Below are 25,366 nucleotides of genomic sequence, written 5' to 3'. Positions count from 1 at the left end.
AAATGTAGAAAGGAAAGGGAATGCCAGGGAAGCCAGGAGTGGAGATATTGGGTATAGATGTTTGTTTGCATGACCCATTGAAATCATTGAAAAAAGATGGCACGCCCTGTTTGACGATAATGCTCCACACTCTGGAGGGAAAGCTGTGACAACTGTGATTTGATAAAACTCGAGAAAGAAGTAAAGATACTTTACTTGTGTAATAAGGTCTGCCGCGGGTACATTCGAGAGCACAAAGGGACCAAAAACATCTCTCAGTCAGGATAGGTCCCACCAAGAGTGCAGGATGAATCCAAGAAATAAGAAACAGCTCAACCATGAGCTTTAAGAGTAAACTCTCAGATGGGGCTGCAAGCTTAGGAATGGAAGGACATGGACGTTAAAAATGTGCTTGGTATTACCTATGCTAACCCTGTAACAGAATTGCTAATGTATTCTTGTATAAAAATAAATAAAACATGTTGATATAAAAAAAATGTTTCTTCAGGAAAGCCAGTGATGTTGGTGTTAATTATGATGTGGTTGCTGGCTGACATCGATGTACCCTGTCACCCCACCCAGTGGTTAATTTGAGCTGGTGGTTTCAGGTGGGAACCACCAGCACTTATTTTTGTGGACTGGCCTGGATTTTTCCTCATCAGACATTAACACAGCGCAAGAGAAAGAAACACACAAAAGGGGGGAAGAAAGAGGAAGAGAATGACTAAAAAACAGTGACAAAAAAGTAAGAGGAATCAAAAATAACCTCAATGAGTGAGATAAAGGGCAGAGGATGGAAAGGCAATGCCCTTATATACAAACCTCTGTGGCATCTCTCCTCAAAATACTGATGCAATTACGGAGAGATTGTTGCCAAAACCTGTTGCAGTATGCCTACCGGGCAGATTTGTTAGACCTGCAAAATCCAAACTCATACCCAACTTTATAGATCTGGCACTGCTTTTAGGGAAACTGCACATAGTGATGCAGGGGATAGCAAGAAAAGCCCCCCAATATCACACTAGTTCAGAGAACTGATAAAATGGTACATGGTGGGAATTATTGTTATGACCCAAAGAAAAAGAGGGACGGGAACATCCATTAATGAATGGGACACAAAACAACTAGACCTACAAGCCAAGGCAGATGAAATGCCCCCCACCCCACCCAGAGATAGGATTGGACCATAGAAACCACCTTGACAGGAAGATAGACTGAAATGCATGATCTACCAAGGGTTCCTGATGGATCTATGAAGAACTGTAATGTGTTTCCCTTAAGGCCGAGACGAAACAGAGAGAATTCACTGTAATGATGGTCAGAGGGTCTGGAACGAACAGACCATCCGAAGGCGTGCGACAGGGAAGGGACGAATGAAAGTGCACGAGGGAATATGATCCAAACAGAGGGTAGGAGATCTACACGCTTACATATCTTAGGTAGTGAAAACATAGGGGCATATTATCAAGAACTGCATTACAATTGTTACTGGTTTAGCGGCAGAAAACTGCAGCTAAACCGGCGATAATGGGCTTGATAATATGCCCTGGAGAATAGCAATAGAAGCCCAGGTTGACACCAGAACCTGGGCTTCTATGGGAATTCACAAGGGCTTATTATCAAGCTCATTATCGCCGCTTAAGCGGCAGTTTCCTGCTGCTAAACCAGTGATAATTTTTGCTGTTCGTGATAATATGCCCCATAGCTCGCAGGGTGTAACATTTATGGAAATGCATTGAAAAAGAAAAAAAAATCTATGTGACCCTATTAACAAAAATATTGTTGAATAGTGCTGAAGAGGACTACCTTATTTATATTAAAACATTAATAAAAATAGAGCAGAGGGTGTCTGGTGGTGAATGAAAGAGGCATGAGATTGAATCAAGACTAAACAGCCTTGGTATTCAGTATTCCTGACATTCAATAGAACTGGCAATGGGCTTCTGAGCAAAACTGTGGGTCTGGGCACTTATTCTATTACAAATTCAGCACTATCCCTCACCCTTCACATGGTAAATGAACAAAGCCAGGTGGCAGGAAACTCATGTTAGAGACAACAGGCACAACAATGAAGTGGTGAAGGGTAGGCAGTAATTTGGGTATGCGGACAGGGGAGTACCTTTAGCAGCGACAGTACCCGAGAAACCTTTGATGAAGTTTGGGGACCAAGGTGAAGCTGATGTCTTGCGGAGAGTCTACACAGAGGCTTTTAAGATTGCATACAAGGGCCTAGCGGAGCTTTACGCCGGTAACCAATGGAAGCCAGACTTGGAACGTGTTGGGACTTTAACGAATAACATTAAAAAGGAAAGCTCTACGGGAGACGCTTTTCAGGCCCATCTGAAGATGCAGCTGTGCAATAGTCCCAGGTGTCCCCTTGATCCTGCAGCCCACAGATGATCCTTGGGAAACCGGGAGGATACTGCTGACACTTATACTTGCTGCCCATTCGCTCTGAGAGCTGTCACTTACTCTGGTTGGCCAATGAGGGCCAATGGTATTTTGATGAATGCTCCCCAATGAGTTCTGAGATGGCGCTTCTGAATGACTCAGCATGTTCTTGTAATGGCCTTGCCGGAAGGAGGGCAGTTTATAAGGGAAGACTCATTAGTTTAATGATTTTTCTTTGTAGGCAAGAAACACAGTGATGGATGCTGTACATTGATGTTCACATTCAAAGAAATGGCTCAGATGCGGACGCTGCCTTTGGCACCATTAATATGTAACGACCTTCCCGCTAATAATTTCATTCTTGAGAATCTAAATGTATAAAGTTGAACAGCAGTTGAACGGTTGCATGCTAGTTAAAAGGAGTGAGTCCCCCTGAGGACACCGAAATTACAAATTTAAATCAATACCTTGAAATGACTTTTATCTAGGCACATTATCCAAAACATTCACACCTGCCTTATGCCTGGTATTTGTTAGAGAGGAAGCTAGCAAGAAGTCACTGTGTGTGGCTAAGCACAGCCCAGTGAAAGATAATACAGAGAGATCTGACGACTAGGTCCTGGTGGCATTTATTTTGTTTGCGCTGGCATAATCTTGCATTATTTCTGGCATTTTGCATTATGACAGTTACATAAAACGTCCGATATTACCAGGGCTGGACTGGCCGTAGCGGGCACCGGGCATTTCCCCAGTGGGCCGCCAAGGTGGGTGCCGGTTCTGGGCCCTTGAGGCTCCGTTTTTGTTACCAGGGGCTGGCAATTTCGGCCCCTGTAACAAAATCGTCCGAAACCGGCCCTGGCAAACAGCTCGGCCACATCCTCATCCTCCCCCGCAGGGGGGCCGACCGAGCAGTTTACCAGGTCCGATTTCTTTTCCCAGTGCGGCCTTGGATATTACACCATTATGCCGTCTCACGTAATTAAGATTTCATGTCGTTAGAAATGCTATGGTCAGTCAGTCAGTATATTACTTTATGCGATGGAAAATTCATCATAAAAGTTTACAGTTTATACAAGGCATTAAAAAAAATAAAAGAGTAGGGACACAACACTCGTATATATGCAAACATCCTCATATACTACTCAGTTTAAATTATCTAAAATCAAGCTCAAAGCTTGTTACATAAAAACCATAAAAACACTTCATGCCATAATGCTGTCCGTCGGATAGGTTAAATGGGTGGAACGCTTGGCCCTCCTAGTGCGGGTCTGCCATGCACTACCCAGAAATTTGGCTACCCCACACACCACAGCAGTAGAAGATGTGTCAGTACGGAGGACCCGTAGGGCCATTTTGTGACATCTAAGGCCCAGCCCCATGCATAAAGGTTTTAACCATGTTTTCCTAGTGACCCTATAATCCGGGCAGGCAAACAAAAGGCGCACTACTGATTCATTAGGAGCTGCACAGCCGGGGCATGATTTAGGGAGAACACCTTTACTTTTCCACCCAGAAGAAAAGTCATTCACCGGCAAAGTCCCGTGCCTGAATTTGAGGTAAAGTGCTCTGTCCAGGGGTTTCTCTATAAAGTCAAGGAAGGGTTCCAATTTTCTTATCCATTTGATCTCCAAAAATCGCTGAGAGAGGGGCCCCCTTCACTCCTGCGTGTGGTCGTCTCCTGAAATGCTATGGGTGTTCAGGGGAAGAATGTGAACGAAGTGGACACCAGCAGCTGTTGTTTCTGTCATGTGTGAATTTATGCTTTTTTTGCTGCACGAAAGGCACTCACAATCAAAGTGGACTCAAGGTGCATTTCATGCTAAAGAATACAACCAAAAATATGAAATTCACCCAGGCTTAATCAAAACATCAGGTGAGGACATTGTGGTTGAATTAAATTGAGCACAGCGGGTGTTAAAGCTGGACAGTGTTAGTAAGTGTTACACCCTTTTCATACACAATTAAGGCGGAGCAGGCACACCGATTCAATGCTGTGAAGACTTCAAAATGTATTCCTGGTATAGCGTGCCGAAGGGTTTCACTCTCTGATCATTGAGTGTAAATATCTTAAGTATAGCTGCGTACCCTGACTGGGGGACATCCCCTGTTGTACTGCGTTATATATCCCTATTCAAGGGCCTTAAATAATCAAAACAGTAAATCACGTCATTGTTGATCAATTCGGCTTTATTTTCATTGGTGTTGTTCTGGTATCCTTCATTCCACCAAACAATAGTGGTAAATCCTCATTTGCAGAATTCAAATATGAAAAAAAGCAATAATTTTCAACATTCAATGCCTTCCCAATGAATTTTGGGCTGGTTTCTCCCTTCGTCTGGGGATTAATGATCTAAAATAAAAATAATAACTCAAGTTCAAAGCAGATTATCGCTGTCATGGCTAATTAAAGTTTATTTGAAAATATACATGGAGGGAGCTAAATTTCAGGCCTACGGGTAATAATTCCAGCCAGCATAGTGAGAATTTAAACAAAGTAAGTCCAACGGTAGGGTGAAAAATGTTAATACCTCCTACCTACTTGACTGCATTGCAAGTTATCACAGAAAAATATGTGAAAGTCCGTGGTGGTCAGGTATATGGCGCCTTTATTGACTTCTCCACCGCCTTTGATAAAGTAGACAGAATTTTGCTGTGGAGAAAGTTATTTGATTTAGGTATGCCCCCATTTCTTATTAAGTTAATTCGCGCCCTTTATTCAGACACCTGGTGCAGAGTTCTACTTGGAGGTGAACGTGGTGTATCTAAAATAATTCCTACTTCCAATGGGTTGAAGCAAGGTTGCCTTTTGGCTCCTTTGCTATTTTCCCTATATACAGTTGACCTACCCGTCACCCTCTCTGCTTGCGCCGGTATTGCCCCGTCCTTGGGTGGAGTTCCAATTGCATGCCTTATGTATGCAGACGACATCTTGATTTTGGATCTCACCCCAAAGGGCCTGAACAATCGGTTGCAAGGACTCTCTGAATTTGCTGAAAGTCATTTCCTATCGATAAACACGGCAAAAAGTAAAGTGATTTGCTTCTCTGGTAGAAAGAAGCCCAAATGCATTAATTATCCATGGGTTGTGGGGGGAAAAAAATTGGAAAGTGTGAAATCTTACACCTTCCTAGGTAAAATTGTCACTTACAATTTAAGTGACAAAGTACACATTGACAATAACTCTCGGAAGGCTATTTCACAGGGCAAGAGTTTAATTTCCCTGTTTAAAGCCACAGGTAGAAGGCATTTTTCTATTCTTTTAGATGTCTTCAGAGCGAAAGTTCCTGCCTCCCTGTTATACGGAACAGAGTTAATTGATCTAAAAAAGTGGAGTTTTTTACACTCAGCGGAAGGGAAAGTTTTACGTAGTCTAATGTATGTAGGTACTGCAAATTCGACTGCTTCCTTGAGACAGGAACTGGGTTTACGTAGCAGCTGGGTTCAAGGTCTGGCAAGTATTATACGTTGGGTAGTAGCTTTATCTAAAGGGGAACCTAATACCTTAAGAGATCTTATAAAAAATGAATTATTAGGATCTTTTAATGATTTCTCCTTGATTGTAAAAAACTTCAGATTTGCCGTGCAGCAATTGAAATTGGATGAGGAGACTCTATTTTCATTATCCTCTTATCAATTAAAAACTATTCTGAAGTCAGCCTCTTGGGAATTGGGGTTTTGTCAGGATAGAGACTTCTGTTTAGCGAAAAGAGGTTGTACGCCTGTTATTGAGTCTTATATCTTGCGGAAAGCTCAACCGTATATGTACTGGAACATCTCCCATGGCGTTAGACGCCTGGTGTTCTTATTAAGACAAAATTTGCTGCTGCTTAAAGTTTTACATGCCAGCTGGTATGGCCATTCGGCATGCTGTGATCTTTGTCAATTGTATGATCAGGACATAGATCACGTCATGTTTGTTTGTCCTGCACTGATGCCTTGCAGGCGTAGATGGTTAAGACCAATTTGCTTACATCTCAACATCTTATCTGCTTCTGCATTTAAGGCGGCCTTGATTAACCCACCTAATGAAATGTTTGTTTTTAAACTGTACAACTTTTTAAAATGTTTTTTGGACCTGTACTAGGATGTCTCTTCTAATTGTGATGGAATAATATTTTATGTATTTCTTGTTTTGTATGTATATGTTGTTTTATGTGGACCTCATAAAGAGTTCCTTATCATAATAAATAAACTTGAAACTTGAAACTTAATACCTCCGAGATAAACACGCTTGGAAAAAAAACCTGTGCATGTTTACAAAAAATCTAATGAATGTGAAATAAACACGAAATAGGTTCAAAAGCATGCCATAGGTGCAGTGTGTACCGTTAAAAGTGCAACGAGACCGTAACAAACTCTCCCACATGTTCATGATATCTCACCCTGTGACAATTGTATGGAATGCTAAAAAACGTGAAAACAAGTTAATTAATGGCTACAACGAGGTCATAACATGGTGAAAACCAGTGCGAGTGACATGCAGTTGAAGTGCAAGTTACGGGGCTCCGGGATTAACAAGGCAACGCCATTGCTCACGGGAGTCTTTGATCAGATTGGTTGCGTCTTATCGCTTCCGCGTTCTACCATTGCCAGGTGCATGTACTTCACGCTGGACCTAATCAAGCTTACTAAAATTAAAGGAAGGACTAGTCTCAATCGTAAGCACCATCTTAAAGATGTTTTGTAACAGAGGTGATGTGAAACCATGTGACTGCCAAATTAAGAAGGTGAAAGAAAGTTTATCTGTCAAAATGGGGGACATCTTAAAACGGTGTGATCAACGCCATTCATGCACGAAGCCCAATAAAAGTGCAAGTTCTCTATTAAACAGGTGGAGATGGTAAATAGACATAGAATATTTAATCTACTCGAGTATACAAGGTAAACCCATGATATTGTAACTAAAGAAACACACTATTGCATTAATCATGTTAGAATATACAACATGAAATGAAGTATTTAAAGGTCAAAAACATGTAATGTGAATCAATTTAGAATGCCCAGGTGGGTTAAAGGTAGCAATTTAATTCCATCCTGTCATTCAAACTGTTAGGCATTAATGTATCCAATCTTCTTCTCCAATAGTTCTCTCTTTGAAGAAGAAATGTGTGGTTGTATCTTCCTTGTTTAATGTCTACCACTTCCAGGATCATAAATGTTAGTTGGCAAATGTTGTGACCATGCTCCAAGAAATGTTTGTCCATTGATTGAATCTTCTATGTTTATTTACCATCTCCACCGGTTTAGTACTGGCATTGAACACATCATTTTAAGATGGCCCCCATCTTGACAGATAGGCTTTCTTTCACCTTCTTAATTCGCCAGTCACATGGTTTCCATCACCTCTATTGCACCACCTCTTTAAGATAGCAATCAATCAATCAATCAATCAGGGGATTTGTAAAGCGCACTACTTACCCGCTAGGGTCTCAAGGCGCTGGGGGGCATTGGGGCAGCTGCAGCTAGTGGTCGAAGAGCCAGGTCTTGAGCAGTCTTCTGAAGGCCGGGAGGTCTGTGGTCTGTCGTAGGTGGAGGGGGAGGGCATTCCAGGACTTAGGGGTGCGGTGGGAGAAGGATCTGCCCCCGGAAGTGGTTCTGTGAATGCGCGGGACGGTGGCCAGGGACAAGTCGGCGGAAACGGAGTTTCCTGTTGGGTACGTGGAAGGCGAGTCTTTTGTTGAGATAGGCAGGGCCGGTCTTGTGGAGTGTTTTTTGTGCGTGGATCATGAGTTCGAATGTGATTCTTTTGTCGACGGGGAGCCAGTGCAAGTCTCTCAGGTGCCGGGTGATGTGGTCCCTGCGCAGGACGTCAAGGATCAGGCGTGCTGAGGCGTTCTGTATTCTTTGGAGTCTGTTGATGAGCTTGGATGGAGCTCTGGCATAGAGGGCGTTTCCGTAGTCAAGTCAGCTGATGATGAGAGCATGGGTGATGGTTTTCCATGTGTCCGTCAGGATCCATCTGTAGATCTTGCGGAGCATGTGGAGGGTGTGGAAGCAGGAGGAGGAGACTGCGTTGACTTGGTTGGTCATGCTGAGCTTGGAGTCGAGGATGACTCCTAGGTTGCGTGCGTGGTTGGTTGGTGCCGGGGGGGTTCCCAGTGATGCTGGCCACCAGGAGTCGTCCCACGCTGAGGGGTTGGGCCCGAGGATGAGGCTCTCCGTATTGTCCTTATTCAGCTTGAGCCTGCTTGCCTCCATCCAGTCGGCGACGGCCTTCATGCCCTGGTGTAGGTTGGCTTTGGAGGTGAGGGTGTCCTTGGTGAGGAAGAGGATCAGCTGGGTGTCGTTGGCGTAGGAGATTATGTTGAGGTCGTGTAGTCGGGCGATGCGAGCGAGGGGGGCAATGTAGACGTTGAACAGCGTCGGGCTGAGGGAGGATACCTGGGGGACGCCGCATATGGTTTCGGTGGTTCCGGAATGGAACGTGGGGAGGAGGACTCTCTGGGTTCTGTCAGTGAGGAAGGAGGTGGTCCAGTCCAGGGCCTTGTCTCGGATTCCTGCGTCATAGAGGCGTGTGCGTAGTGTGTGGTGTCGAAGGCGGCACAGAGGTCCAGGAGGATGAAGGCCGCTGTCTCGCCGTTGTCGAGTAGGATTCTAATGTCGTCTGTGGTGGCGATGAGGGCGGTCTCAGTACTGTGATTGCTGCGGAAGCCTGGCTCGGAGGGGTCCAGGAAGCTGTTGTCTTCTAGGTAGCCGGTGAGCTGGGTGTTTACGATCTTTTCCATGACTTTCGCTGGGAACGGAAGCAGGGAGATGGGCCGGAAGTTCTTGAGGTCGCTCGGGTCAGCCTTGAGTTTCATCAGGAGGGCGTTGATCTTGACATGCTTCCAGCTGTCCGGGAAAGTCACTGTTTCGAAGGAGAAGTGGATGATGTTACGCAGGTGGGGTGCGATGAAGCTGTCGGCTTTGTTGGCGATGTGGTGGGGGAGAGGGTCAGACGGGGAGCCTGAGTGGATGGTGCTCATGGTCTTAGTTATGTCTTCGGTGCTCACGTTGGTCGAAGTGGTCAGAGGGTCGTGGTCGGTGAGGCTTGAGGGTTCATCGTGGCGAGGTCCGTAGGGTGCGTCCGGGGGTTGAAGCTGTTGTGGATGTCGGTGATCTTGCGGTGGAAGAAGGCCGCGAGGGTGTCGCAAAGGGCTTGCGATGGCGGGATGTCGTTGGTGCAGGAGCTAGGAGTGGAGAGTTATTTCACGATATTGAATAGCTCTTTGCTGTTGTGGGCGTTGTTGTCGAGGTGTTCTTTGAATGAGGCTCTTTTGGTGGTCCTGATGAGGTGGTGGTGGTTGTGGATGGCGTCTTTCTGAGCTGTGCGGTTGGCGGGAGTTCTATCGTTGAGCCAGATGACCTTGAGTTTCTGGCAGGTTCGCTTGGAGGCTAGGAGCTCCGGGGTGAACCAGCTGGCTCTCTGGCTGGTGTCTCTGTTGGTGGGTTGTTTCATAGGTGCTATGGTGTTGGCGCAGTCCTCCATCCAGAGCCTGAGGGTGCTGGCCCCCTCCTCGGGGTCGGTGGGGCTGGTTGGTGGGTTGAGTGAGAGGTGAGTTTCCAGTCGCTCCTTGGTGACTTTGCCCCAGCGACGGCGGGGGATCTGTGGAGTGCGGTGGTGGGTGACGGGTTTCTGGAGGGTGAAGTGGACGCAGTGGTGGTCGGTCCAGGTGAGCTCTGAGGCGTGGCTGGAGGTGACATGGGGGCTGGCGGTGTATATGGCATCGAGCGTGTGGCCGGCGATGTGGGTCGGGGTTGTGACGATCTGTTTCAGTCCGAGGGTGGCGAGGTTGTCGACCAGGGTGGAGGAATTGCTGTTGTTGTTGTTTTCTAGATGGTAGTTCAGGTCGCCGAGCAGGATGTAATTGGTGGAGGTCAGCGCGTGCGTGCTGATGAAGTCGGCGATGGAGTTGCAGAATTGAGGATGTGGGCCAGGTGGTCTGTACACAAGGGTGCCTCTGAGGGTGGTCTTGGGGTCCGTGTTGATCTTGAAGTGCATGTGTTCGACGGTGGTGAGGGTGTTGTCAGTATTTGTGGAGACCTTGATGGTGTTCTTGTGGATGATGGCGAGGCCTCCTCCTACTCCATTGGTGCGGTCTCTGCGCGAGATTTTGTATCCGTCGGGGATTGCCACTGCGATGTCTGGGGTGGAGGCCTCGTTCATCCAGGTCTCGGTCAAGAAGGCGACGTCTGGTGAAGTGGTGGTGAGTAGGTCCCAGAGCTCGATGGCGTGCTTGCGTGCGGAGCGGGTGTTGAGCAGGATGCATCGCAGTTGGTTGGGCTCCGTTGCTGTGGGTGTCTCGGCGTCGTTGTTGCAGGAGAAGTTGCAGTTCTGGCAGGCGAAGGGGCCGTGGGTGCGCTTGGGGGTGGCCTTGTAGCAGTTGGTGGTGCGTCCGTGGTTGAGTGCGATGAGGATGCTGGCGTTGTAGCGGTAGCGGGTGTCATGGGTAGTGTGAGGGCCAGGGGTTCTGGCGCTGGGCGTGGTCCAGGCACGGACGGGCGCAGACGGGCTTGCCTGCAGCGCGGCTGCCATTTAAGGGGAGGTGGGGAGGGAGGATCCGCTGGGAGGCGGGAGGCAGGATGCCAGGCAGCGAATGGGCTTGGGGGTGCGGGGCCGCAGGGGAGGCAGCGGCGGGAAAAATCGGCAAAAACCTAGACAGGGAGAGAGGCAAGCAGTCTCACAGCAGGGTACAGAGAGAAAAAACAGGCAGGGCACAGGCACACAGGGTACAGAAAAAATGGGCAGGGGCACAGGCACACCAACTGCAGGAAGCGGCAGCAACGGCGATCGGGTACGGGGCACCAGGAGTACGAGGAGGCAGCAAAAGGGTGGCCCGAGCACTGGTGGTGCTGCAGCGGAGGGGGAGCGACCTACCTGGGAAGGCAAGGGTCGCGCTTGAGACTAGCCCATCCTTTAGTTTTAGTTTATTTGATTAGGTCCAGAATGTAGTACATGCACCTGGCAATAGAAAAACGCAGAAGCAATAGGACGTGACCATTCTGATCGAATACTCCTGTGAGCAATGGTGTTACTTTGTTAAACCCGGAGCCCCGTTACTTGCACATCTCCTGCACGCCACTCGCACTATTTTAACCATGTTTGACCCCGTTGTAGCCATTTATGGTATCACGTTTTTTAGCATTCCATCTAATTGTCACAGGGCGAGATTTCATGAACATGTGGGAGAGTTTATAAGGGTCTTGTTGCACTTTTACTGGTACACACTACACCAATTTTTTTTTACCTATTTCGCATTTATTTCACATTCATTCAATTTTTTGTAAATATGCACAGGTGTATTTTTAACAGCACGTTTATCTTTGAGGTGTTCTCTTTTTTCACCCTACCGTCGGACTCACTTTGTTTGAATTCTCACTAGGCTGGATGGAATTATTACCAGTAAAGCCAGTAATTTAGCTAACTCCATGTATATTGTCATATAAGCTATAGATTAGCCATGACAGCGATAATCTGCTCTGAACTAGAGTTATTCTTTTTATTTTAGATCATAAATCCCCTGACGTAGGGCGAAACCAACCCGAAATACATTGGGATGGGATTGGATGTTGAAAACTTTAGCTTTTTTCATATTTGAACTCTGGAAATGAGGATTTAGTACTATTGTTTGGTGGAATGAAGCATACTTAACAACACCAATAAATATAAAGCCCAATTGATCAACGATTACGTGATTTACTGTTTTGAATATTTAAGCCCTTTGAATAGGGATATAACGCAGTGCAACAGGGGAAGTCCCCCAATCGCGATATGCAGCTTTAGACCCTTTTCATTGTAAATGATTTTATTAGAAAAAGTTTTTTAGCATAGTAAGTACAGAAAGAAAGAAGGCAATACTGGTCATGTTATAATGCCGCTGGGGTTACAATTGGCGTACATAATATATGGTTAGGTGTTAACACGTTGGGTAGGCAAGACTCGTCAAGTTATAACACCGTCGGGTTACAATTGCTTACATTACATATGGTTCGGCATTTACACGTTGGGTAGTCATTTACGATCCATGGCGTTTGCAGCCTTGAGCATATTTTCAACACACATACTTTAAAGCAAAGGGACTACAAATATAGAGGAATAGCATTTCATCTACAACAGTGGGGTTCAAATTCAACCCCGCAATAGTGATCAGTATCATTAGGCTATCTAGTATTTCTTCTTGTTTTATGTATCATCACTCTAGGTAGTATTTCTTCTAGTTTTTTTTATCATCACGTCTTTCTTGTTGCTCTATGTATGAACTCTCTATGTAGTGTTTCTTCTTGCTCTACGCATTATCATTGTCTGCAGTGACTGCTAGCCTGCTCTGTGCACTCTTACTACCTGCAACACAATAATTAATTAAGCGGCCTCTCCTTTTATTTACTCTTAACATAAAATAATACAAGAACACACAGATGCAATCAATCCCACCGAATATTAAGTCCTACCTCATCGATGCTGGGGTATGGGATATAGTCATCCTGAAATGAAAAGGAACAACGGTAAATAAAAGACTAACTAGACAGTTTCAGCTGAGTTTAATCAGCAGCGAGATGCCCAGACATTTTTTAAGCTAATTGCACAGAGTAATTTATGTTAGTACCAAGCAGCTGTCTTAATTTAGCATAAACACGAGTTTAAAAAATAGATGTTCTATATATCCCTGAGTGAACGAAGAATTTTTTTTTCATTTACTCTACATTGGGGTTGGCTCACAAAGTTTTTGGAAATATACATGGTAAAAAAATGTTTAATGTAAATGTGCACCATCTCTTTTTCATTGGCCTCTTAGCAAGATCTCTACATAAACCAGCCTTTTCATTTTTATGCCCGCCTTAGGAATATTTGCTTCACTCGGTAAAGAAAGGGAACAAAAGCATGGCCCTTACAAAACCACAATTCAAACCAAATTTGAGCTTTGATTAACTCGATGCCAGATGGCTAGCACTACAAGATTCACACAATTCAACACGATCCACATATTTTCTCTGAATCATTTTGGAAGTAGAAAAACTGAAGACACGCCAGTCCAAAGAAACTGCTAGTCATCAAAACTGCAAGCTGTCATGTAAAGGACATCAATGCTGAATCTTCAAAGACAGCCTGGGTGTTCTGTCCTCTGATTCTGTGGCATTTCCAGCAGTATTCATGCAGGTTTTTACTAACCCTTAGCGGAGTTAGCGGAGTTGCACTACGCGGAACACCGCGAAGTGCAAAAAAAAAGAAACTATTCTGCACTACGTGGAGCTCCGCAAGCAGTGGCGTACGATAGAAAAATACAGTTTGCAGTGATTGCACAGTGCTGGATGCTTCTCCGCACTGTGCAATCATCGCGAACGGTACCATGCACAGCGCAAGTGGTCCCTGCTTTCCTTTTCTGCAGCTCAAGTAGATTTTTACTCGAGCGGCAGCTTTCTCTGCGCGATTGGGCTGTTTCTCAACGCGAGTAGTCGCGAGCATACGCGACCACTCGCAATGAGAAACCTGACCCCCACCCCCCAAGTTGAGAAATATTGCCAGGACGTTGATTTTCTACGCTCACGCTCACCAATTTTATGTTGGCGATCGCAAACGAAGAAAAATCTCGCCTGGAGGTTGATTTTCCTCGCTCGCTCGCGGTCACCAACTTGACGCTGATGAACACGAGCAAGGTAAAAAACTCTGCTCAGTTTTTTAGAACCCCGCGAACTTTGTGTAACGCGGAGAGTGGGAAACTCTGCAAATTCTGCGAGAGGAGCGGAGTTCACCATCCATGGTTAATTTTTACTAATTTAGGGCTGGCAAATACAGAGATGTTTGCATATTCACAAGCTTTTTGCAGATACATTTTTATGGATCTAAGAATTTAAGACAATCACATGTTCCAGGCGTACAACCGGAATTCTCCAAAAATTACAAAAAGTCACAAATATATTGAACACATAGGTGAAGTGTTTATGGGCAGATGAATCAGCCCAATTCCTTAGTTTGAAGACTGCAAGTGGTAATTCACAGTTATCAGCATTGCTCACCATCATGGCAGGATCCTAGTATCCATGAGGGAATATCACATTTTATTTTCCAACAGGTTAATGTAAGTCAACAGCAAATTCAATAGGGGGCAATGGGCAACACATCCTACTGAATTGTGATATGGGATAACGGTGTAGGACAAGATCCATTCAAACCAAAGATTGGCAAAGCCTATAGGTCTCACCTTTGACAATGATTTTTAGCCTTACCGTGCAGCAGCCAAATTGCTGTGCAGCATGGCTAAAAAAAAAATTAATATATAACTAAAAAGCATAATGACACAACAGCTTATTTTGTAAGCACATGCATGTGTACGACGCTTAAGCACTTGCCTGAAAAAATGGCAAATATTTTTTTTCTTTTTATTAACCCCTTGTATGCTGATGACGGAACCGCTCCGTCATCAGCTGCGGTGGCGCTGTGCTGATGATGGAGCGGTTCCGTCATGCCCCGCCCGCCGCTCATGCGCGGCGCGAATTCCGCGCCTGCGCTGAGCGTTCTATTGAGCGGGCGGGGCCATGAGGGAACCGCTCCGTCACAAGCACAGCGCAACCGACGCTGGTGACGTAGCGGTTCAGTCATCAGCATGCGCCCGCCGCTCTTCCGCCCCGCCCCCTTAGCACTGCGGCGGAGTAGCCGCCGCAGTGAAGGGGTTAAATAACCTGAGATGCACCAGTAAACACAAAAAAAATAGCGCAAAAATAGCATAAAATCACTTTTGTTTTTAAAAAAAATTAAAACAGATCAGCAGGCTGCAGGAGCATGTTAGGGAAGTGCAGTAACATCATGGGCATAGGAAGAAGCAACATGGAAGGAGGGGTGAGTGACAGGCAATATGAGCGAGAGCACACGGGGAAAAAGAGAAGCACACGGTGAAAGAGAGCAATGTGGAGCTCAGGAGGGCAAGAAACACACAGGAGAGAGAGAGAGAGAGTGCAATACACGTACGGATAGAAGTTCATGGGCAAAAGACAGCAACGTGGGGCGGGGAGAAAAGCACATGAGGGAGACAGCTGGAAAACACATGCACTGTCATGGAGTGCCTAAACAAAAGGAAGAAAGCCTTTCCCAAAATATGAGTAGAGGAGGGATAGAAGTCAGCTAATCAAAGAGATAATAAAGAGCCTCTGCTCCATGTGTGGGCCAAACACATGATGGACAGGTTGAAACAGGAAAAGCCAGTCAATAAAGAGCAAGCAAATAAGGATGGCAATAAAATAAGTCAATGATTAGCAATAGGTGGGCTGTAAGCCTATTTAGGTTCTTAGAAAGCCCACAATATACCTTTCACACCCATAAAGCTGTTCTGTCTAGCAGGTTCGTCCTTTAACCTCATGCGCGCTAGCGGAATTCCGCTCCTGCGCTGTGATTTTTTAAAACGCATGTTACGTGACGAGCTGGGCTCGTCATCAGCGTGCGAGGAGGCTACGCCATGACGAGCCCAGCTCGTCATCAGCGTGGAAGGGGTTAAATATAAGTGCAGCAGCAACAATTAATGTCAAGGTTGTTCAGCAGCCTCTCTCTCAACACTCATAAATACACTGAGAGTAAAGAGACTGACAGACAGCAACAAACGTTGACCCCCTATGTGAAAAGGGGATACAGATTTAGAAGGATCAGAAATAAATTGTATTTCTATAAAATACATTGATGTTTCCACAGACTCTTGGGGCAATGCAGGGCAGACACATTTCTAGAAAAAATAATTGAGAAAACAGCACCTTTGACGTTGTTTTAATAACTGAATGAGCGCTCACCTTATTTCTCTGGCTCCCAGTTTTCTGCTCTTCAATCTTGGGGGCCTGCTTAAACATAAACAATTGATTACAAACATCCCTGTTCACAACAATATTCAGCATTTAGTTGTAATATATGGAATATAAAATGCATGGTTTTAAAGAGGTGATGTTTTGTGTACAATGGATTTGCAGATCGACAGTGGAACCCTGCAGAAGGTCCACCTACTATTAACATATGTGCTGAAACGTTTCACTATCTTTACAACGTGACCTAACATAAAAGTTCTATCTGTGGCCATTAGCGACTGAAGACAGCTGTGCTGCTAAATGAAGGCTGTGTGCAGCAGCTCCCGGTGCCATTAATCTAAAAATAAATGAGTGACCACCACTCACTAGTCCCTTGGTCACCAAACAAAAGAGGGATTTAAGTCTTACAAAGGTGATTAGAAAGGGAGATAGACTTTCGAGGAAAAATGAAAACGTAGTGTCAAATGTTACATTCAAAAGGCCCTTTTAAACAAGTACTGGCAAAGCCTAGAAGTCTGGCATGTAGTTTGAGTTGTTAAAACAATTTAAAATGCTAGAAGTAGTGGGAAAAACAAATATCGATTTCTTTCTGAACAGAATGCAATTATGAAAAAAAGAATTGGTTGTGAGATAATTCAGTGTAATTTTGAGATGGAAAATGCTCCATCAGGCCTGACAATGTAAGCACTTACTAGGAGGCACAATGATACACCAAGAAGCCAATACAAGGTGGTGAGAGGGAATTACTCCTCTGGGTGGAGCTAAGGGCCAATACAAGGATTTTTTTAAAGAATTGATAACACTAGGTCTTGTAGAGATCTATTCTGTCAAACCTGAGCTAATAGGATCCTTTCAGTCCTTTCAGTCTTTCAGTCAGCCACCCTATCGTTGCCATGTGGAGTACCCCAAGGCTCATCCCTGAGTCCGACACTCTTCAATATATATGTGTCGGACCTGGCCAATGTAATCCGAGCCCATGGGATAAGCCTTACATCCTACGCTGATGACACCCAGCTGGTCCTTGCCATTAGGAATAATGGCCAAAAAATATGAGACGAATTCAATCTGTGCATGGAAGTAATAGGGAATTGGATGGCTTCCAATTGCCTGAAATTGAATTCTGACAAGTCCGAAGTTGTTATTTTCGGAAATTTGTCGCCGGAATGGTCTTCCCGCTGGGGGCCATTGTCATTGGGTCCTCCTCCCACTCCTGTGAGCAGGGTGAGGAATCTGGGAGTTATGTTTGATGACCGTCTTACCTTTCTCCCCCATGCTAATCAGATCACCTCCTCCGCTTTCCATAAGTTACTACTTATAAAAAAAATTCTTCCTTTCCTCCCGGCCACAGCGAGCAAAACCTTGATAACATCCTTGGAATTGTCCACTCTGGATTATTGCAATGCATTATTTCTGAACACTCAAGAAAGAGTTCTCAATAAAATGCAAGCCATTCAAAATGCGGCTGCCAGGCTTTTGGGAGGTGTCCCCAAATTCCACTCAGTGTCACGAACCATCAGAGAACTCCACTGGCTTTCCATCAGAAACAGAATTAAATTTAAGTCCCTCTGCATTGTTTATAAGGCCTTGCACAACCAAGGACCAGCCTTTCTGATCCAAAACCTCACTCTCCATTGTCCTCTCAGACCCCTTCGATCTTCCAACCTACACGAGTTGGTGGTACCTCGCACCAAACTGGTGTCCTGGGGTGACAGAAGATTCCTCGTGTCGGCACCTAGACTCTGGAATACACTGCCACATGCCATTAAAACCAGCGCGTCTCTTTGGTCTTTCCGAAAACAACTCAAGACTTGGTTCTTTAATCAGTGATTCCCACTTTCCCTCCTTGGCTGAATATGGCAGATATCCCAGCGCCGAGATGCCCAAGGGCCTTCGCTCGCGCTCTATAAATACTACTATAAATAAATAATTATATTTGAGAATAAATCCACAGATGTAACAGACAGGTATGATGAGGTTTTTAAAATAATCCCATATTTCAAGGTCTGTCAAAGTAATGAGTAGCTAGAGGCATCAATAGGAGGTGAGTAAGAGTTTACAACTGTGCCTTCTGTGATTGCTAAGGGTACAGCTCCCTGTGTACCCTTTGACACAAAGAGAGACACACCAGCAGAGAGAAGACAAGACCTGTTATGAGCCCGCCTGCTCTCCGCGTCGTGTCCTGTCGACCACTGGTACCTAAGCAGTTATCTCTTAGGGGCTGAAAGGGATGGGAAATGAGAAAGATCATTACATCTGTTAGCTGCTACATCAAAGTAGGAAGTGAGAGTCAGTAGATGATGGAACCCACGTAGGGTGCCCCGGGCCCCCTGTCCACCACTGCGGTCCTACAGCAGGCAGGACTTCCTCAGTGAGGCTAGAGCCACCCCACTGTCCTGCCAAATATGCAACAGAATGATTGGTGATTTATCAGCCAGGCACTCCCCTCACAGTGAAAGAGACAGACAGCAGGTAACTGAGAGTCCCTTTTCTCTTTCCTTTGTTTTGAACTCACCAGCCCCTTGTAGAGCGCACAAGGAATACAGGATAATTGGCACTGGGTGGGCAGTACCAGGCAGCGTCAGGCCTGGCATGCCTAGGATAGGTTGGCAGCACCCTGGAATGGGCTGGCACAGCATGCCTGCCTTACAGGAGTAGCTTTAGCACATCATGCCAGTGCTTTGGAGTATAAAGGTGGAAAACCATGGGAATACTTGCGGAAATTATAGAAGTACTCATGATACAGACTGAGGGTGCCCCTGGAAAAGTATGACTGTACCCCCTTACCCTGACATACCATCCCAGTACCCTTGATACAGACTGAGGGTGCCCCTGGAAGAGTATGACTGTACCCTCTTACCCTGACATACCATCCCAGTACCCTTGATACAGACTGAGGGTGCCCCTGGAAGAGTATGACTGTACCCCCTTACCCTGACATACCATCCCAGTACCCTTGATACAGACTGAGGGTGCCCCTGGAAGAGTATGACTGTACCCCCATCATCTGACAGCCGCACCCTGACATGTGATGACAGCACTCTTGATACAGAATGAGGGTGCATAGAAGATCATTGTATCCCTGGCATAAGATAGCTGTACCCTGGCATGCGATGGCGGTACTTTAGGTAGAGCATGAAGGTGCACCCTTAAGTTTATCACTGCACCCCGAGATAAGACAGCCGTATCCTCGCATAACGCGGCAGTACGCAGTGCTCCGAAGGTCAATATGTTGCTTCACCAAAACCCTCAATCAGTTATAATACTGTGGAGTCCCCTGGTATAATACGGGACCGCCCTTGCATGTGATGCCAGCGTACTTGCAAAAATGTGCATGACGAGTGAGATATTATTTACCTGCGTTCGTGTGATGGTGAAGATAGTTTATTGTTTATGATATTTTTGGAGAATCTATTACCTACTCCAGTGACGATCATACTTCTTCGAATACCACCAGGGCCCGCTTCCCTGCGATGGCCTCCCTGCTGGGCGTCCACAGTGAATGTCCTGTCACTTTGAATACACTGCACTCTCCCATACTTGTGTCCAGTCTGACACTTTGGCACTTACATGGCATGGGGGCGCAGGGCAAGAGCCTAAAACGGAAGTGACGTTGGTGGCACTGAGATTGTCTGGAAGCGCAGAGCTGGTGCACGGTGCCCACTTCTTACTAAATCACACATCTTTGGCCCAGAAGACCCGCACGGAACCTAAAACACACAGAGGGAGCAGCAAAGGAACCGCATTTGATAAAACACGTGCTCACCACACAGCAGTCAGCACCGAAACAGGGCATCAGGGGCCAAGTGCTGAGCGTTTGCATCAGTGCAAAAGCAGGGCCCATCGATTGCACTATTGTTGCTGTTCGTGCAATTCTAGAGCCAGAAGTCTATGATGCTGCGGGGAATGAGATTTTGATATCAATTTATGATTATAATCGATTTAATAAATTATCTCATTCATCTATTTTGGACCGCTAATATCTGTCATTGAGGAAAGGACAACCCCCGCATAGATTAGACAAACCCCATTAACTGACGCCACTCTGAAGAACCACTTACAGCTGATGAAGTTTAAGAGTTTTATATGAAGTTAATTTGAATGCAATACAATCCTTACAGAATAAATCTCAAAGTATACAAAATACAAAATCAGTCTCTAGATCCGCAATCAAAGCTTCAGCGTGAAGTGGTTCCTTCTGCGTCATCTGCAGTAAGATAAAATGATCAAGTTAGAACTGTCCCTACTCTATGCTATGTGACATCCCTACTTCGCAAGTTTCTTCCCTAAAAAGGTGTCAGCAGTTTGACTCCCAAAGAAGTTCAAACTCTCTTAGCCTCTAAAGGAATTCTTAAATTTTAGAAGCAGACCCTCTCTGCCTACCCATCCGCTCTCTAAGGGTCCTCGGCCTACTGCTCCCTTGCGCTCTGATATCTCAGCACATCTGCTCAAGGCATCTACCCTTGTCTTTGCTCTCGCCTTAGCCTAATGCTAATTGCTCTGCCCTCCTCCCCGGGGTGCTGTCCCTAAAATACACAATCATCGTGTGGGTGAAACGCCCCTTGACGCCCACCACGGACTTTCCCCGATGATGTCAACTTCTTGCTTCTTCCATTGGTCCACTCCTTGCGTCGTTCATTAAGTTGACCCTTCTCCTTAGATGTCATCTTCATCATCTCGCTGGCTACCTTCATTGACACTTTTAGCGCAAAAGTCAAACGACCTTAAACAAAACTTTAACTCTATGTCGCTTAACTTGACCCTTCTAGGTCCTGTGAATGGTCTTGTCAAAACACAGTTCAAATTCTAAGTGTCTCTCCTCACGTATGAGCAATAAGCTCCGTCCGGCATTGTCACCTTAAATCTAACACGTGCTAGACTTCTTGGCTCTCACGTCCACATCAAGCTATTTACGACTTTTACAAGCCCATTAAATTACATACATTTGACTAAGCTCCTGCGAACTCTTGGTCAGTCAGGTTATAATCACAAATGACCTAAACTCTTCTAGCATTCCTACAAAAACCCCTCTACACAGTGTAATCTTTAACATACATTTATATATTCGTATTTTTAGCAAAGTCTTGATTATGCTTGAATACATTCTACCTAGAATATAAACTACGTAGAGTATAACTTTTATATTCTCACTTGGTTACATCGTTATATAAATTCTCTGCACATTTCTCCACGTTACATTTCCCTACGTTTTTCTCTCATGTTACTCCATTTTAAAGTTATACACGTACATGTATTCTACTGTGCACGTTCTACATTTCATAAGCATTTCTACACATTTCTATGTCTACCCATCATATATACGGGCCTTCTAAATCTAATGCATGTTTAACATGTGAATACATTTACATTTCCTATACCATGTTATCACGTTAGTTGGCCTTTATGCTATTATCGTCAACTTTACATTACGATATGTGTTTCATTCCTACATTTACAACATATACGCCTAAATATGGCTACTATATATTTTATATTCAAATTGCGCTCTCTCAGTTCCCCCCTTTGATGACTTTTAGGAGTCATCACTAAAAGCAATTTGAATACAACCTTTTATACAGAACTAGTTACCTCATTTCCTCTTTTTATCGATTCGAGTGCTCTCAGACTTTTATACTGTTGATCTTGTAACATAGCTAATCTCCTTTCTTGATCTCTCATCGATCTTTGTAACTGGTTCGACCTATACCATTTATATAATTTTACTAATCCTAATAATGTAATTATGCAAATTAATACTATTAATACAGGCTTTAATATGTACCATATTATACTTTTGCCAAGATTAGCAAACCAACTTCCAACCTTTCCCACTCCATGACCAACCTTTTCCCAAACATTTATCTTTGATAAATCTTCGATCTCCTGATGAATCTGTGTAATGTTCCGTATGACTTTCTCAAGTGGTTTTGAATTATCAGGAATATAAGTACAACATTCCTGAACCTTCAAAGCTTTACAAACTCCGCCTTCTTTTGCTAGTATTACATCTAGAGCAAGTCTGTTCTGAAGAACCATTGCTCTAATCGACTGCATCTCACCTTCTACTAGCATTAATGACCTTGCAGTACTGGCAGACAATCTATCCACTACTGTCGCTAACCTCCTAATCTTAACATCGTTGAGGATCAAGCCTAACAATGGAAACATCGCTCCAAATACATCACCTACTACCTCTGCATCTCCTACTTCCCTTTTCGTTCTCGTCGAAGCCTTTCCTTCTATGATCGCTAAATCCTTTGCATGATATATTTTGGGGAAGACAATTGCCAAGTAACACGAACCATACCAATTGTCTGGTAGTTTTACATAGGCATTTCTCCCACATACAAAATACACATTCGGAATAGCTTGCATCCCTTTCATAAAATCTTTCGTGTAGTACTCCAGTTTAAAAGAGTGCTCGCAACTAACTTCACCTACAAATTCACTCTCATAATATGTCTTGCTTCGAGTTAAACATAACTTTCCTCTCTGCGTTCTATCCAATGCTATCGGACCATTGCTACCTTTCTTTTTATGTGCCTTCTCTTCTTCTGTCCAATCTGTTTTCCATTGTCCTGACATTTTTAGAATCTTCTGCCTTCTGTATCGGTCATCTACTTGTGCAATAAACCTTTTCTCTACCTCTGACACTTTGCAAGTCAGATTATTTCTACGTGCATATGATGTATCTAATGTATCCCAAGGAAGAAAGAATTTAGCCAGCCTATCCTCCTTTTTGTAATAGTCCCACTTATTCATTTGTTTATAATTCGGAACTTCAGGCAGTACCGAATCATAATTTGAAAAGTAGTACTCAAATCCTTCTCTACCATAAAATATGCTAAGCAGTAAACTACATGTTATCCCATAAGTCAATGGGAGATGATGATATCTAATGCCTTCGTCTACAGAAGCCGGCAACTGCATACAAACGTAGCAATCCTTGGCCTCCATGGCATCGATATATTCATATAACAGTTTAGCGTATGCGTTTGACCTAAAATTTCCCTGTGACTCGTCTACGTGCAATCTACGAGCTTCATCTGCAAGTAACGCCTTTTCACGTATAACATTGCTCTCTTCGTTCTTTCCTACAAGAGCAGGTTTCAAAGTCGTTACAGTTTTTACATTTGCTATTTCTTTATCGTTCTCATGTCCTATTATGTAAGATATTGTCACTACTGTAATTATGAGAAATATCACTACTGCTATAAGTGTACCTACTATACATCTAGCTTTTCGGTTTGGGTTGCCGTTCTCCATGTTATCAAAACAGGGTCGCTCCTTCTTTTGCGAAAAAGTTTCCTCTTCCAGTCTTTGTTTGCTTTATTTGCTTTCTCAGTCTGTAAAGTTCTTTTTATCAACAAAGTCTCTTTTTCGCAACAATGGCTTTTCTCCTTTAGCAACGGACAACCCTAACCCTTCTCCGTCCTCTAAATGTAATCCCTAATTTTATTCTTCTTTCCACTCGGCGCTAGGTTTTCTTCTTCTTTATAACTTTATATACAAAAGTCTTTTATGTATCAACAATTATTCTCGTACCTGCAGCTCTTGCAACAAATTCCAACAACTCAAACCGAATGACTTTATCTTCTTCCTCTGATATTTGATGACCAAATGTTGGAAATTGTAATCTGTTCAACACTAAATCTGTAATCCGACTCAAGTATGGGGGTATGGGAAGTGTGAAAGTCAGTAACCCCTCATTCTCGAGTCCAGGCGTCAACATCCATATCTCCACTGCCACAAATGGATCGAGATCGATTACTTTCACGCTCTTCACTCTCCCAGATTTCTGTCCCCAAGACATCTGCTAGATAAGTCCACTCTGGGGTGGCGTACCTTCTGCAGGGCACACGTACCCTTCTCGATCTTCGTGGACTCTCAGTTCCTGAGTCTCTCGTTTCTTCCTCCTGATCCGATTCTTCAGCGATCGGGACAAGTGTTCTTTCTTTCTTTTCTTCCGAACTTGGCCTTTTCCTTCTCTCCGGCCAACTGGCTTCGTCACTCCTTGTCTTTCCGCTCCTTGTTCTAGGATCTGTCTCTTGGTCACTCTCAGTCTGCTCGATATCTGTGTCGGACTCCCAATTACTTTCTTCTCCTGAGGCGACTTCGGTCCCACTAGTGTCCTGACCTTCGTCGTCCTGTTCCAACACAGTTTCAGTTTCTTCGATCACCTCCAGAGCTTGGCTTTCCCCCTCTATGGCTTCTCCGCTTCCCGTCGGATTTTCATCCGAGAGAGGAGCTGTTTCTTCTGGAGGTGTTGGCACTCTTCGGGTGTGTGAGGCATGTATCCAGTTCGGCAGACCTCCACACTTCACCGCAGTGTTCGTTACAAGTATGACTTGAAACGGTCCTCGCCAACGCACGTCTAAGCAGTTCTTCCTGACATGCTTCTTCACCAGGACCCAGTCTCCCAGACTCAGGTCATGGCACAAGTCTTGTGCTGATGGAACCTCTGCAGCCTGGACCTGGAGGGACATAGAATTAACGGCATCAGATAGTCCCTTGCAGTAGTCCAGGATCAAATCGTCTGTGATGTTCACTAGCGCTGCAGTCGGAACCGATGGCAATCTCATAGCTCTCCCCATTAGCACTTCGTGTGGAGAGAGACCTGTTCTTCTATCAGGTGTGCTACGTATGCTCATAAGAACCACTGGAAGTGCGTCTGGCCAACTCAGGGATGTTGCTGAACAAACTTTGGCAAGTCTGGACTTTATCGTGCTGTTGATTTGCTCTACAATCCCTGAAGCTTCTGGTCGATAGCTGCAGTGTAACTTCTGATCAATATTCAAAGCTGAACATAGCATCTTCACTATTTCGCTGTTAAAATGAGTTCCTCTGTCCGATTCCAAAGAGAATGGCACCCCAAACCTCGGTATCAACTCTCTAAGCAACAATTTTGCTACTGTAAGTGTATCGCACCTACGTGTAGGGTAAGCCTCAACCCATCTAGAAAATATGCAGACAATCACTAAAACGTATCTAAGTCTGTTGCATGGAGGCATTTCTATAAAGTCAAGCTGCATCCTATTGAAAGGCCCCCCAGACCTCCCAATGTGACTCAATGTAACTGGTGTTCTCTTACCCACGTTTAGTTGTTGACAGATCGCACATCGCTGACACACTGCTTCTGCCGCTACTCTAAACTTAGGATTGAACCATGTTTGTCTGAATACCCTCACCATAGCATCTCTCCCTATGTGTGCTGATCCATGCAATTTCCTTGCCATTGGAC

The 25,366-nt window shown here is 44.7% G+C and overlaps 1 protein-coding gene across 4 annotated transcripts in view; it reads right to left on the bottom strand.

Annotated features, from left to right (window-relative positions):
- Positions 1–25,366, bottom strand: part of RAP1GAP2 (RAP1 GTPase activating protein 2) — a 1,533,685-nt gene that overhangs the window by 306,443 nt on the left and 1,201,876 nt on the right. For all 4 annotated transcript variants that reach the window (XM_086954529.1, XM_086954528.1, XM_086954531.1 and 1 more), the window contains 2 exons: positions 16,120–16,164; positions 12,799–12,831 (listed from right to left, as the gene is read on the bottom strand). In XM_086954529.1, the coding sequence (XP_086810655.1) occupies positions 12,799–12,831; positions 16,120–16,164 (78 nt within the window). The remainder of the gene's footprint in view (positions 1–12,798; positions 12,832–16,119; positions 16,165–25,366) is intronic.

The sequence above is a fragment of the Lissotriton vulgaris genome, chromosome 2_1 (genome assembly GCF_964263255.1).
Source record: "Lissotriton vulgaris chromosome 2_1, aLisVul1.2, whole genome shotgun sequence".
Taxonomy (NCBI): domain Eukaryota; kingdom Metazoa; phylum Chordata; class Amphibia; order Caudata; family Salamandridae; genus Lissotriton; species Lissotriton vulgaris.
This window is presented reverse-complemented; position numbering and strand designations above follow the sequence as displayed.